Source organism: Poecilia formosa, unplaced genomic scaffold (assembly GCF_000485575.1).
Source record: "Poecilia formosa unplaced genomic scaffold, Poecilia_formosa-5.1.2 Scaffold224, whole genome shotgun sequence".
NCBI classification, from domain to species: Eukaryota; Metazoa; Chordata; class Actinopteri; order Cyprinodontiformes; family Poeciliidae; genus Poecilia; species Poecilia formosa.
Window position 1 is genome coordinate 708,781 of NW_006800163.1, and position 14,853 is coordinate 723,633.

The 14,853-nt window shown below is 37.9% G+C and overlaps 1 protein-coding gene across 1 annotated transcript in view; it reads right to left on the reverse strand.

The window, feature by feature from the left end:
* cftr (CF transmembrane conductance regulator) overlaps positions 1-14,853 on the reverse strand; it is a 46,328-nt gene that overhangs the window by 10,141 nt on the left and 21,334 nt on the right. Inside the window, exons 12-20 of the mRNA XM_007568529.2 lie at positions 12,075-12,169; positions 11,123-11,209; positions 8,890-9,649; positions 7,268-7,396; positions 7,140-7,177; positions 6,655-6,941; positions 6,434-6,513; positions 4,984-5,134; positions 698-925 (exon numbers count right to left, since the gene is read on the reverse strand). Of these exons, the coding sequence (XP_007568591.1) occupies positions 698-925; positions 4,984-5,134; positions 6,434-6,513; positions 6,655-6,941; positions 7,140-7,177; positions 7,268-7,396; positions 8,890-9,649; positions 11,123-11,209; positions 12,075-12,169 (1,855 nt within the window). The remainder of the gene's footprint in view (positions 1-697; positions 926-4,983; positions 5,135-6,433; positions 6,514-6,654; positions 6,942-7,139; positions 7,178-7,267; positions 7,397-8,889; positions 9,650-11,122; positions 11,210-12,074; positions 12,170-14,853) is intronic.

The window sequence follows — 14,853 nt, forward strand, 5'->3', positions numbered from 1 at the left end:
AGCCGATGTAAAATCCAAGCTATAATAGCCAGTATAGCAGGGATGCTACATTAGCTAATGCATGATTAATATGAAACTTCCAGTGGCAGACAGCTTCTGTTTTTACCTAGTAAGTCAGGTACAAAAAGTGCAAAATGTCAAAGGAGTGAAACACTTAGCCTTATGTCTCAGTCATTGCAAACTAGCCCTAGTATTTATTTTGTAGATTCATGGTGACATGTGACCAATAGTTTGCAACTCTCTCATGTAGTTCAACCAGATGTCATCAATTTGAAACCATCTGACTGCAATCGGGTACTGAGGGTGGTGGACTGAATCAAAGGGTTGATGCAGTCTGTGGACAATAACTGGGTACTGCAGCATGAAATTGAGCACATTTGATACAATTCAATCATTATCAGACTCAATTAAACTATACAGAAGTGGATCCAATTACACTATTTCCAATTGTATGTTGCTGGATTGAAATCTGAATTAAATACTTTTTAGTTGCTTTAAACTGGTGCTGAATTTATATGTGAATTTATTCCTTTATGAATTAAATACCAGAGACAATTTACAGAAATTTAGGAGTAATGTTGCTTTCAATGTACGACACTACAATCAACTGTAAGATCATATGTGAAACGAGACTCTTGAAGTTCATTCTTAATCTGCACTTGAAAATCTTGAAGGATTTAGTCTTTCTATTACTCACTGTTGGTTCCTACGGCAATGAAGGCAGCGACGGTGAAAAACAGCACAAAGATCACATCGCAGCGGAACAGGAACCATCTCAGCGAGGACAAATAGTGGAACCAGGTGGCTGTGTGAGTGTTCAGAGCTTTGTGGAATAGTGTCTCGAAGTAAGTCTGACGTCCAAAAGCTCGAATTGTCCATAAACCCTTCAGTGAAATGATGAGGTGAGAGAAGATGGGACTACGAGCTGCAGGAAAAAGAAAACGTGTTTTTAAAGGCGTGAATACAAATCATGACAGCTACAACTATTTCAGTCTGCTGAGTTGGTTTTCCATTTAAAGGCACACTTAATTAGTTAGAGATACAAAAAGAAATGGGCTCTTTACCAGAAATGGCTGCAGTATTTGAAAAATGAAATCAGAGACAGCAGAGACATAAAGACAATGCAGTTATTTTGACTTTGAATGATCATGACAAAAATAAAGGATACTGCAGAAAATTTAATAGCCCAACTCTGATAATTTAGTCATTTTTTAGAAAGATATTTAAACAGTGTTGTGCTAATATTATTAGAAAAATGTGTTATAGTAACAGCTCTCACACACTCTCACACTGCTGCTGCTAATAAAAATGTTTGATGGTGGAATGAAATATTTGTAATCCTGTTCTTATATCTTCCGAACTGCCTCTCCAAATGAATCATTTAGAGTCCAATATTCATGCTGCTCAGCAAATTAAAGATTTGTTTTAATTTAGCCTCACTGATTAGTGGTTTGCTTAAATGGGTACATATTTTTTGATCCTCCATATTTTTTTACTCCTCAGCCCTTAAATTCCTTTCGTATTGCAAGTGTAAATGTGCTCTTAATTTCACGACTGAAGATAAGGATTTGTGTTGATGTTTTTTCATCCTTTCATTTAACCAAATGTTGAAGAGATCACAAATCACAGTCAACCCATTTTTTTCCAAAAACACTTCTTCTACACAGGTGAGGCTTTCCGACTCTCCTTCCAGCTCTCTTGGATGTTTCTTACCCCACTTTTAGTTATTTTAGCAATCTCAGCTGTTTTCTTGGCTTGATTCATAATTTGACCCTTCTTAAACAGACTAACGTCTTTATCATAACCACAGATTGGGACTTCCAACATGATTGCTTAAGAAATGGAAAATTACTAACTGCATCAGTAAAGATGAAATAACTGGCTACCAGTTGAAACAAAACCATCCATGCAGAAATTATCAAATAAGATACCCTCAGTGAATCACTGTCCTTAAAGAGACAATGATTCACCTTCATCGCCCAACGTGATAGGCAAATTAGCCAAAGCAATAAGTTCATAATAACTGACTGATATCCCAAACCCAAGGCTTGACAAAAAACTGGAGATCTGAAATTGGTTCCAAAATTCCTGTTGGTACATCTGTGCATCTTTAACATGTGGAATGAATTGTGTAATATTAATAAAATATAATTATTTATTAATTATCTGTGTAGAAGTAAGTAGTAGTTCAGATGTTTGGATTCTAATCCACTTTAGGCTCCTTCAATCAGAATGTCCCTAAGCCCCAGCAGCCTGATTTCTGCTGTGTGGAACGTCTCTCTGTATCTCTCTGTTTTTCAAGGGCGATCTCGACAGACACCAAAACACCACTGGAAACAATAGGAAAAAACGACACTACCCTAAGCTATGGGTAAAAACCGAGGAACGTGGTTCATTGAAGCTGACTAATACTTTATGTTTCCACTGCATTTTTGCCTGATATGTTGCATAAAGCAGGAGAAAGAACAACACCAGGATATAGCTGGAGGAAATCCCAGCTCGGCTCATCGCTGTGACCCCAGTGCGCTTCGGAAAGACCTTGTCGTCACCACTAAAGCACGCACTATGTGACAGAACCGAGCACACAGCAGGGAAGTCCAACAAACACAGTGGCATCTGCAGTGGTCCAGTGACCTGTTTTCTCGTCCCAGAGCATCCAACAGCAGAAACTTACTTAGATGTCTCATGTACATAAGTTTGTCTCAAACTGTTTTTTACAATCTAATTTTAACCCAAACATTGACATTAAAATTGTTTTTTAGAGATCCACTATGAACTGTGTAGTGCATAAAGGGATACCGTTTTTTGGCTAAGTCAGAAATTTACCACTTTTTCAAGCCAATTAAAAGCAAACCCACCTTACTTCTTTGGAGTGAATGCAATAACTGAAAACTCTTTTTTCCTTCTAGGGATTCCCAATATTTTCTCATTGTTATGCAGACCAAGGTTCTCAGTCTATCAGTCAAGGGATTTTACTGACTTTTGTGTCAGTAAACAATACTGACACAAAACAATACTTTTGCACAATATCCTAATATCCAGCCTTCTCTTGTTGATGGATTACTACATTGCCCATAAGAGTGTTGACTTTATTCCTGGACATGACAGCCAGCAGAAAGGTGTTGACAGGGCCAGAGGACTGGACAAATCCACACAAGTCTGTGTCTCAACAAAACAATTGTCATCTGATAGTTTCCCTGCTTGGACCCTAATCAAAGCAGTACCATCATCAATTGTCTGACTCATTCACTGCCACAAAACATTGTCTGGAAACTGCTAGATCTGGGGTTGACATTAAAGGCACACCTTTTTTTTTCAATCTCCTTCATAAACCTATCAGCTTAAAGAGGATAATTATTGGATACTTAAAATGTTCTTACCCATAAAGAAGTCAAAGGAACAAAAAAACAGCATATTGTTGAGATCATGTTGCTGTGCTGCCAGGCTTGTGATAAAGTTGGAGGAAGACTATAGAGCAGTTTATTGTGGCAAAAGTGTTTTGCTTGTATGTACTATTTTTAGCATGTGATTATCCACTGTCCAGGCACTTGGGCACAAGAAAAAATGTCTAACAATCTTCAAACACTTATTCTGGACAGAACTCAAATCTGATCTTGCACATTACCACTGTACCTGGCATGTTTGTCAAGTTTCTGGCAAACCAAATCTGATCATTCCTCCTGCTCCTCTATCAGCGATTCCAGTTTTAGCTGAACAACTTGAAACCACCACAAAGTATAAACCAGATTTTTATTTTTGTGTTAAATGTTTGTTTTATAATATATTTACCACCAATGACAAAAAAAAAAAAAAAACATTTTCACTTTTCTGCAAAATTCACCAACTGCACAATTCTTGTTAAATAGTATAAGATAAGTAGTATTTCATATGATGAAATGTTACTGTTCAAATGAAAATGAAAATGATCCACGTTAGGTAAGAGAGGAGCCAGTCAACCTGGTAGCTAAAACACCTTTTGATTCTGCTACTTCATGCAGTAATCAAGAAACCTGCTCATGTGCAAAGACAGGGTCGTGGTGCAACAACAGTGACAACAACAGTTTTTTTGTCTAATGGGTTTGTCTCGCCTGACAGGGGGACATTGCTGATGATTTTCTGAAACTCATGTTTGACTTCCAGTCTTTTTGATCCCATCCGAGGTGTGAAGTCTCTAGACATTGTTTTCACTAATTCTACACTGTGTTGACCCAACAAAGGTCATAAAAAAATTAGCGTGATGTACCTTGGTGTAGTCTGTGACCCAGGCTGTCCATCTATATCCTAAAGTTTTGTAAACAAAGTTGTGGGAAAAGGGCAGAGTATATCTTGAAGACCTTGTGTACTTCAGTGATTGGGTTACCTATCTTGATACTTGGTGGGAGATTTTCAAGCACTTTTTAGGGTACTCGCCGAAACCTAATCTTACAAAATTCAAATGTAGTAAATTTTCTTGGGCAAAACATTGGTGGGAGGAAGTGTGTCCTATGGATGCAAAGATCATTCTTGACTTTTAGGCTCCTTTAACAAGAAAGCACTTAGGTGATCTCCCCTGATCCTTTGACTGGTCCTTGGACTGAAAAATGTCAACAACCTTCTGAGAATCTTAAGAAATGATTTATGAAGAAATGACAACCCTTGTTGTCTTCAACCCAGATTTCAAGCCATGATTTAAACTGGACCTTGATCATAGACCAGTTGGTATGAGCTGTCCTACAGGAATATAAAGAAGGCATTGATCATCTTGAATTTTACTTCTTGGCTTGAGTCTGTAACCTAGAACGCTCTTGAGACTGAAACCCAGATGTCTTTTTTTTCATGAAACAAAACTAGAGTACATCCTCAAAATCTGCTATAAGGAGGAGTCAGAAAACATGTTGGCTGATGTGCTGCCCTTTGTCCTATACAACCTGTTTATGAAATTTCAAGACATCTCCTTAGGACTCCACCTGCAAACATGAACAGAATTGAGTCTTCTTTTCTTACCTTCAGCCTCAAGCTGTTTGAGTTGTTGTCCTGTTCGTAAGAAGTACTTCCTGATGACCACAAAGATAACAGCCAGCGGGATTGCAGATATAAAGATGTATGGTCTCATGATGGACACAGTGAAGATGCACCCAATGACAAGTAAAGTTAACTAGAGTGAGGAAAAGTGAGGGGATAAAAAGGAAATAATGAAGTTATCATTTTCATTATTGTTTGTTGCAAAGAGTTCATTTGTAATGAAGCAACTGTTTGGGGTCCTCTAACACTATATTTACTGTAAATAAAAATTTGACAGATGCCTTCAAATTACATAGCTCAAGAACACATGTAAAGCTTTAATCAATAGAATAACTGTAGCAACACAGTATGTAATACAACACAAACACTTTTATTTCATAATGTGAATAAACATGGATCATTTTACTGTAGCCTCACAGCTAGTTATTACCAAAAGGTTTGCAGACTTTTCAGCTCCAGTTATCAGTGATCTCTTATAAAGTAACATTTTTGTATAGTGAAGCCATGAATATTTAAATAGGTGGGTATGGAGGTTGTATACAGATAGAATGCAGCAGGAATGGTTAGGTTGATAAAAAAAAACGCAGAGTGGCTTTGTGCCAACAACCTGAGAGGTTGAGAACCAACACCGTTATCTAATGTTAAGAATAACATTAGATAACACCTTTATCTAATGTTAAGAATAAGTATTTCCCCCTTTGTCAGACCTAAATATTTAACATAATCAAAGGAGTTTTAATATCAAAGATTACATAAATAATACAAAAAAGCAAATTATTTCATTTTAAAAGCCATTTGAAACAAAGTAGTGAAAATGTAACTGCTCCCTAGTCCTTTTTACACCGTGTGCTAACCTCCTTGGCAACTACTGCCACCAAGTTTAAACAGTACTCAGAAATGAGTCTTTTGTGGAATAGTGTTTTTGTGGCTGCATTGATTTGTTTCAATGCAGCAGCACTGGAGGAGTTTAAAGCATGCCTGAAATCACTATCTTCCTACGTTTCCAGTTACCTCCCAATAAAGTAATAGGGCCGTTTTAGTTCAAAGTGGTTTCTCATATAAAGAATGAGTCAGAAGTTTTTGAAATCATCTAGAACCTTAAGGTGAGCAGTGAGTGTATCTGGATATAAAACGGTAGCTATGTATCCATCCCAATGGTCACGCAATTTTTGAGCAAACTTTTAAAACGTCCCCCTCCCCCAAAAATTTTTTTAAGAAAATGCAAAGAAGATGGAGTCTTCCTTTTTAATGGCAAGAGAGTGGGATTTTATGTCTTTTTGTTTTTCAATAAATATAGTTTTATCTGAAAAAAAATATTTTTTACATGACAAACAAAACATTTGGTATGACAAAGGTATCAACAATTTGAATCAAGGGAATACATGTCAGTACAGTTTCCAACATCAACTTTATTTGTTGCGTCGTTAAATACCTGTATGAGGTCAAACAGCACTAGAGGTAGCATGTCATCAATGACGGCCATATCCTTGGTGAATCTGTTCATTATCCGGCCTAGAAAGAGAAAAATGAAAAAGAAAAAGAAGGGAAATAAATCTATTGCACAGTGTTACCACCACACTCTGACTACTAACTTTTAAACCAAAAAGAGAAGAGGTATTAAAAAGCCTTTGCTTTGAAAACAGGTACTTTTACCTGTTTTCATGGTGTTAAGAACAGACATGGGAGCCCGTAGCACAGAGCTAAGCATCTGTTCGTGAAGTCTTTTAGACACAGTGAGCAACGTGTGGACTAAAGGGAGACCCCTGAAGACTCCAAGGGCCAGTATGCTGTCTGAGTGAGCAAAGAATATGTAGATGATGTAGTAGGCGCTGGTTGGTGTGACTATGACGGCGAGGTGGACAGGAGGCGATGATGCATTAGGGTGCTGCTCATCAATGTAGTTTGGTGAATTTGGGTTGGCACCATCCCTCCATATCTCACTGGTTAAATGAAGCAAAAGATGGAGGTTAAAACATGGATTCATTTTTCAAGTTTGGAAATCTCTTGAGACAATTTAGCCCTTTATTATGTTTATGTACGAAATAACAGACATATATTTTAAAAAATACATTCCATTTTGCCACATGAACTTATCTCATAGTGACTTTGTATGTGCAGGAACATAACACAACACTCACTCAGTAATGATAAAAATGCCAATGACACAACCAGCAACCTGATGATTGGAAAAAGAGAGAAGTTTACTGTTAATTAAAAATTACAAAGTTCAAAAACAGTTTCAAATAAAAAATGAACAGAATTTTACCTCAATGACAAAGACAATCACAATGAAAATTAGGACATAGATTAAACTCCTATTGGTGGAAATGTAGCGTAGATAAGTATTCCATGAGGTAGTTTCAAATATCTTCTCACGTTCATCTGCAAAGCATTCCTGTGAAAAAGTAAAAATATAATTTTTGCATAAATGCCAAATATGAATGAATCTTTTGTTGCAAAAACAGACGATAAAGCAAAGAAAACAGGTATGAAGGAGGGTTCAGCACCTAATGACTTTATTAAACAGTTTGATATTAAACTTTGTAAATAAAAATAAAAAAAAAGGGTGACTTTAAAAAAAAAAAGTTTTGTTGGCTCTAGTGACCTTTATTTGATGGTGAATTAATGGGAAAGTGGGCATTGAGAGAAGGGGGAAGACATGCAGCAAAGGTCGCCAGGCCGGGAATCGAACCTGTGACAGCTGCATGTTGTGCTTAATCCCTGTGCCACCACAGCGTCCCCAAAATGGGTCATGTTTGACGTCAAATGTGAAACTATCTTTAACATGTCAAAGAGAAATTTGGAATTTTTTTAATGAAATAAAAATGAGCAGATATTAGTATACTAATTATACTAATTGTCTAGAAAATGTGTTTAGGTTTGTTGCTGTTTTCTACACGAATATTAGCCATTAATGAGTCTAAATACCTTCCAACTAGGAGAGCTGAAGGAGCACAGAAATATATCATTTTCAATAAAATAAAAATATAAACGAAAATACCCCATCCTTAGCAGAGATAGGTGACACTTGTACACTTGTTGCCAGTTGTACACTGGCAGCATAACTTTAGCATGTCAGTTTACACAGAACAGTTCAACAATAGGCTAATAAAACAAATGTTTATGACATAGAGCAGCTGTGTCAAACTCGTTTTTATGTTGGGCCACATCACAGTCAAGAATGTCTTTAAAGGGCCGTTTGTGGCAGAATATGTTGATAAAACTACCCATTAATAAACAGCTGATCCTCCATTTGGTGAGAACTTCTCGAAATTAAGTAATATAAACATGTTTTCACCTTTATCTAATTTGGCACAATACAAATAAAACTGCTGATTGATAAAATAATATGTAAAAATATGTTATTTTAAAGATTCTATTTCTACAGTCAAAAGGGCCACATAAAATCTTCATAAAATCTCACATAAAAGATTTGGCCCGTGGGCCTTGAGTTTGACATATGTGAAGTAGAGCCAAATTAATAAGTCAAAATGTTCGTGCTTAATTGCATTTTTAGAATTAATGCAACTAAGCATTAATTGCCTAGGTCAGGGGTGGGCAATCCTGGTCCTCAAGGGCCGGTGTCCTGCAACTCTTAGATGTCTCCCTGGTCCAACACACTTGAATCCAGTAACTGAATCACCTCCTAAGTGCAGTAAAGTTCTCCAGAGTCCTGCTAATGACCTCATTATTTGACACAGGTGTATTGAAGTAGAGATACATCTAAAAGTTGCAGGAGACCAGCCCTCCAGGCCTGGAGTTGCCCTCCCCTGGCCTAGGTGTTGTAATTGCAATGTTACAACACCTAGGCACAGCTATTTCATAGTGTGATCATTAAAAAATGATTATCCTGTTATGAGAAGAGGCAAACGTGTTGCCAAATCTTACCTCCATGTCTTCTTCATCCACTTCCTCACTTATGTCAAACACGCTGTCCTTGGACAAGCGCCGGGCGTAGATGTCCAGCTCGGACGCCAGATTGCACTGTGGGGTGATGGACAACTTTTTTCTGAAGGACGACTGCATCTGCTCTCTGCGCTCCTGACCCTGAGCATTGGTGATGAACGCCAGAACAGACTGGCGCCTGCCGTTGAGGTGCTGCAGCCCGTGGTGATACATGTCACTCCGCGGGAGCACCTCCTCTACCTGATCATCCTCAGGCACCACTGAGAATCTTCTCTCTGAAAGTTCATGCACCCCATCGTCCATGGATGTGGACTGGAAGTTATTCTGCTGGGAGTTCCCGATGAATGAAAACTTGCGGGCAGCTGCGAGAGGGTTGAGGATGAGCGACGGCTTGCGTTTTTCAGGATAGCCATCGCCCATGGCGTGGCTGTGAGATGGCGCATGGCGGAAGGACTGGTGATTGGGGTCTGGGCCTCGGAAATTTGCCGTTTCATCCACAGAGACTCTGCGAAGAGTTTCCGTGAGAATGGAGCTGCGCCGCTCCGCGTTGATGTTGTCGTAAGCTTCGAGACCAAGCAGCAGGGAGCTGAAGTCTGGCCGCTGCGCTTGAAGCTCTGAGAAGGTCCCGTAGAAGTAGCAGTCTCCGTTGTGCAACAGAAGGATTCGATCCGCCCGCTTCAGGTGCTCCAACTTGCTGGTGACCACAACGCGAGTCTTGGAGGCCATCAGTTTACAGACACATCTGCAGATTATAAACACACACATAATTCCAAAACGTAAGGGAATTCATTCAAATGATAAACAAGAGGTCTTTGTAGAACTTAGCAATCAGTTGCATAAACAAAACCCTAACAGGAGAGAGCTGTCTGCTGAAACAATAGAAAAGATTCTAAGACTCCCTGAAGAAGGTAAATCAGCACAGTGATGCAAAAGATGCTGGTTATTCCCAGTTGGCCTGTTCTAAACTGTGGAGCCTATGCTGACAAGACAGGGACGTTGTGGACTTCAAAGTGTCAGAACTGATGAAGAGAAACAATGTTCCAAAAATAGGAAATGCACAATGAAGGAAATGGAAGAAAAGCAGCAAACACGAGAACGCTAGAGCCAAACTGTTGCATGAGAACGATGAATGATTACTGAGGAAGAATATGGTTATAATTTAGAAAGTCCTCAGATAATTAAAACTCTCAGAAAAAAAACAGAAGGTGGAAGAAATGTAACAGTTTCTGTTTTTAAACAAGATTTAGTTTTTCTTCCACACTGATATGATGGTGTGCCATTTTATAGTTTAGTTTTATTAGTTTTTATAGTCTTATAGTTGTAGTTATAGTTGTTTATAATATGTAGATGTTAAAGGGCCAGTATGTGTCTTCCAACCAGACAGTATTATTTTACAGCATAATAAAATAAAAGCATTAACTATGATAAACTTTAGTTGTTAAATAAAATGCTGCATATATCAAACATGACTGCAAAGAAATTTGACTTTGCAATTTAACATCCTTAAATTTTGTCTTCTGTCTAATTTAAAAAGTTTCTGCTCTTTTCAACAATCTGCCTTCAGTGTTCCTTCAAGGAACACCGCTTCTCCATTAACCCTTTAACATTTTCAGCAGCACTGCACTGAGAAGTAGCTTCTATAATGATCTCAACCAAGGTGCAATTAGACCAAGTGTTTGCTAATTGTTGCTGCTGCTAGTTTGAAGGAGCTGAGTGAGGTAGGACTGCTTTCTCATGCAGAAACTTGATTTGGAAACTGCAGCTCCTAGGAGGAGCTGTGCATAGAAGGCGGAGCTTGGTTCCCCCAAGTGTTTTACAAACCCGAATGGCTGCCACTGGAGATTCAAACTTGCATGAAAGAATCAAAGCAACACTCCAGGTATGTTTTTGATGAGGGAACAACAACGGTGATTTGACATCATACTGCTCCTTTAAATAAAATATAATTTTGCCATGTGTTTTTATCTATATTTTTGCCATAAAACAACAACCAATAGATGGTATTTTGGTATAACCAATCCAATTCTTTTTCCATGAAGTAAAAAAGAAAAAAAAACGTCCACTTCCTCAGAAGATTACAGTGTTACCAGAGAAACTTTCCCCACAGTTAAAAAGCATCTGAGACACAGGGAGAGCCTTGACCTTGAACTTTCTGCAGCTCTATCTCCCAACCCCCACCACTGCTACATGAAAGACTCTCTGTTGGGATCCTTACTTGTCAAAGATCTCTTTCTCTGTTGCAATGTCCAGGTGGGTGAAAGGTGCATCGAGCAGGTACAGGTCTGCATCTTTATATACGGCCCTACAGTGAAAAACAAAACAAACAATAATCATATCTAATCAGGGGGCACAAAGACAGCAAAAAGCTGTTGCAAAGTGTGAAGACAATAAAGCTTTAAGTAAACATTGGAAACGAGGGGGAAAAAGATAACTGGTGTGGTGTAGGGAGAGGCCACCTATCTACAGAGTGCTAAAAGGAAGTAAGGTCCCATAGAATATGGGACTGCTGAAAAAAGGAAACACTTTCAGGAATGGTGGAAACCACAAATCAATAACCACATGAATAATGGAGTATTAGAGTGGCTCTAGTTTCCTACATAGAGATTTAGTGAGGCAATAAAACTTCATCAGTAGGAATGTGACTCAAAGAGGTCCTTAAATAATTCTGAAAAATAATAAACAAGTAGACTTAGGTTGTTAGGCAACAATATAACAAAAAAGTAAACTGGGCTGATCCTGTTGATGGCAGATTTTGATCTAAAATTCTTCATAAACTGCAGTACAAGTACCACCATGATGGCTCTATTGTTACCAATTTAAGCATTAATTCTCCACAAATGAATGAACTGTGATGTAGTGGATTCAGTTGAGTTCAGTTCAGTTTCTTTATGTTGCACCAGTTCAATACAAATGTCATCTTGAGGCACTTCTGGAGATTTCAGTGGACAAGAAACATATTATGGTTGAATACAAATGAATACCTTCAGTATTCATTGTTGTCCTTTAACTTGAATTTCAGAGAAACAACTTTTTTCATCAGACCACTTTGCCATTTATTGCTTCACAACACTTATTTATGACTCACACAATTGTTTTTTAATAATTAAAAAGATCATTGCAACATTTTATGAGCGGTGAACAACGGTGACCGATTAGTGTGTGAGTACCTGGCGAGGCAGATCCTTGCTCTTTGACCCCCACTAAGGGTAACTCCTCCCTCAGCAATGGGCGTCTTATCTTTCTCAGGCAGCAAGTCAAAATCCTTCAGACAGAAACAAAGGGGTCACTGGGTCAGACTTCTGTGTGGTAAATGCAGTTTGAAAAATGATAAAATACAATGAATACAAAAGGGGCTGTTACTGACAGGAATGACTCCTTATCTCCTTATTCACCTCATTAAAGTTGACATAAAAAGATGAATGTGTAAACTTGGAATGATATCAATATGCTTCCACGACCTGCCAAACATCAAATGGTAAATGGCTGCAAGCAGCTAAGCCCAAAGAAAGTGAAGGATTATGGGAATTTAAGAGTGGGGTCCACTGAGATGGGGTTAATTGTAGTCCAAACAAATGGAAAGCAACATGGCAGTAATGCAGTACAAAATATTGACTTGACAAACATTTATGTGAAGTGTAAGTGAGAGGTACACAGAATATTAACCATATGGAGACAGAAATGCAGAAAATGCAGAAGAACAAATTAAACTTGAACCAAAGTGGTGATGATTCAAACCATTTTAAGCTTGACTGGATGCAAATGAAAAACAACTTTATACCATTTTAGGAGTAGCTTGGTAAAAACTAGCCTGTTGTTCTACACTTTGCCTCATCAGGAGGGATAACCAACAATCAGTTATTGTTATTTCTCTGATGAAATTTTAAACAATTGGATCTAAAGTTATCTCATTGTTAACATTTGGTTGTGACGTTTTCTAATGAGCCAGTTATGAACGAATGGTGCTATGAAGCTTTGCTAACAATAAAATGTCTTAAAAACTTTAATTGCTAACTCTTGTTCACTTCCTCACCCTATGTGAGTCATCCTTACATAGGGTGACTATCTTTCAGAAACAAGAAACCCAGAGTCGTCTTTCACAACTCTACGTTCTGTATGATAACAGGCTAGGATGAAATTCATCCTGAGAAATCGGGCTTAATGGGACAAATCTCAGATGGAGAATCAGGCGTAGGAAAGCAATGGCCAGGCTAATTTCACAGGTTATTTTAAAGAAAATAGTGTTTTCTGTTATGAGGATATATGTCTACAGATAATTCAGCAAAGGAGAGTGAAACTTTCAGCAGATGAAAGGAAAGTTGAACACAACGAAGTGGTTCTGCTTTACACTTTTGATTTTTCAGTCTCTTTCTGACATGGAACATGAGGGAAGGGAGGAATGTGAGTCATTTTGTATCAAGAGATGAACAGATCAAAAATAGAACATCTTAATCAGCTTTCTCTACCTTATTGTCAAATTATTAAGAATGACACATCAAGCCACATCATAACACAAACCACAGATGGGAGAAGCACATGGGTTTGACAAATAGAGACCAGCTAACTGATGACAGTAAATGGAAACCAAAAAGACAAATTGACATTTAATGTTGAAGTTTACACCATTGAAACATCCTACCTTCTTAACAACAGCTTCCGCTCTCCCAATTGTAACGCATAGGGAATCAAGTTAATATGTTAACACATTGTACAATAAGTCAGCATAGTAAGACAAAACTAAGTCACTCAATGTGAACAAAAGGTAAACAATAAAGGCTTGAGGCAAGAGATGAATTTCCAAGGGAAGACCACCCACAGCTGTGTTTCTGCTGCTTCAGAGACAATAGACAGCACCATCACATGCCCTTTGACCTCCTCATCTCCAACAGGAGGTAAGGAGCTACGGTACTGCTTCCTATGCTACGAGAAACTCCTTCTAAATTTAAGTCATTTATTGTTTTTTAATTCTCTCGAAGTGGTTTTAAGCTATTTTGTGGACAATGACTGCTTATGAACTCACGCTTATTCGTTTTACAGAGCCTTTGCTAAGCCACTTAGCATTGACCAATACAATCAGTCAAACTTAAAAAAAGATCCTGAACTCAAACTGTTGATCTGTGTTGCATCTGGACATCACAGTCATATTATCAAAGAATGTTTTAAATTGTACAGGTTTCCATTTTGTTGGAAGAATAGTGTTACCAAACACATTCCATTTCTTAACCTGAAATTATGAACATAACACGGTTTGTAAATATAAACATGTATTTTCTACATCCACATAGTTTTTGGAAAAAGTTCTTTGACTCAAGTTTTTATTCATTAACTTACAGTCAGCAGTTAGTGTCCTGGTTCATTTGAACCACTTGTTTAAATAGGGTTGGAGTAATTATTTAGTTACAGTGAACCCCAGCTGTTCAAATATTTTCCAAATTATTCATGGAAAATTTGCCTGTTTACAAATCATACCATAAATTAAAGTAAAATGCTACTTGACACCGTATTGGTTGGTGCTTGCAAAGCAGCCATTCCAGGAGTGTCATTCATTTTCCTTGGCACTGATTGGCTGTACCACCAAGAGTGGAGATAAGGAAAACTGAAGATGTTAGCATCTGAGGTAGTGCCAAGTCAATTTCCACTGTGTCTATTAATGCATATGAAGGTAGATTTGGTGTTTGAACTATTAAAACAGGCAGTTATTTCTAAAGGGAGTCTCAACGTATTCACGGATTTTAGCTTTTCGCAGGCGGTTGAAGTCTCTGCGAAAGTGCAAAAATTCATATCCACTTGGGATTTTCTGTTTTCCATACTAAGTCAGGATTACATATACAGAATTTGCACTGCAAATAATAGTTGGTAAAATTTTCCTAAGCAAGTTGAACCTCAACTGAATTCTTATTGTATTCTAACATCCTATTATCTTCATTCAAACCTGCAGGATAAAGTTTC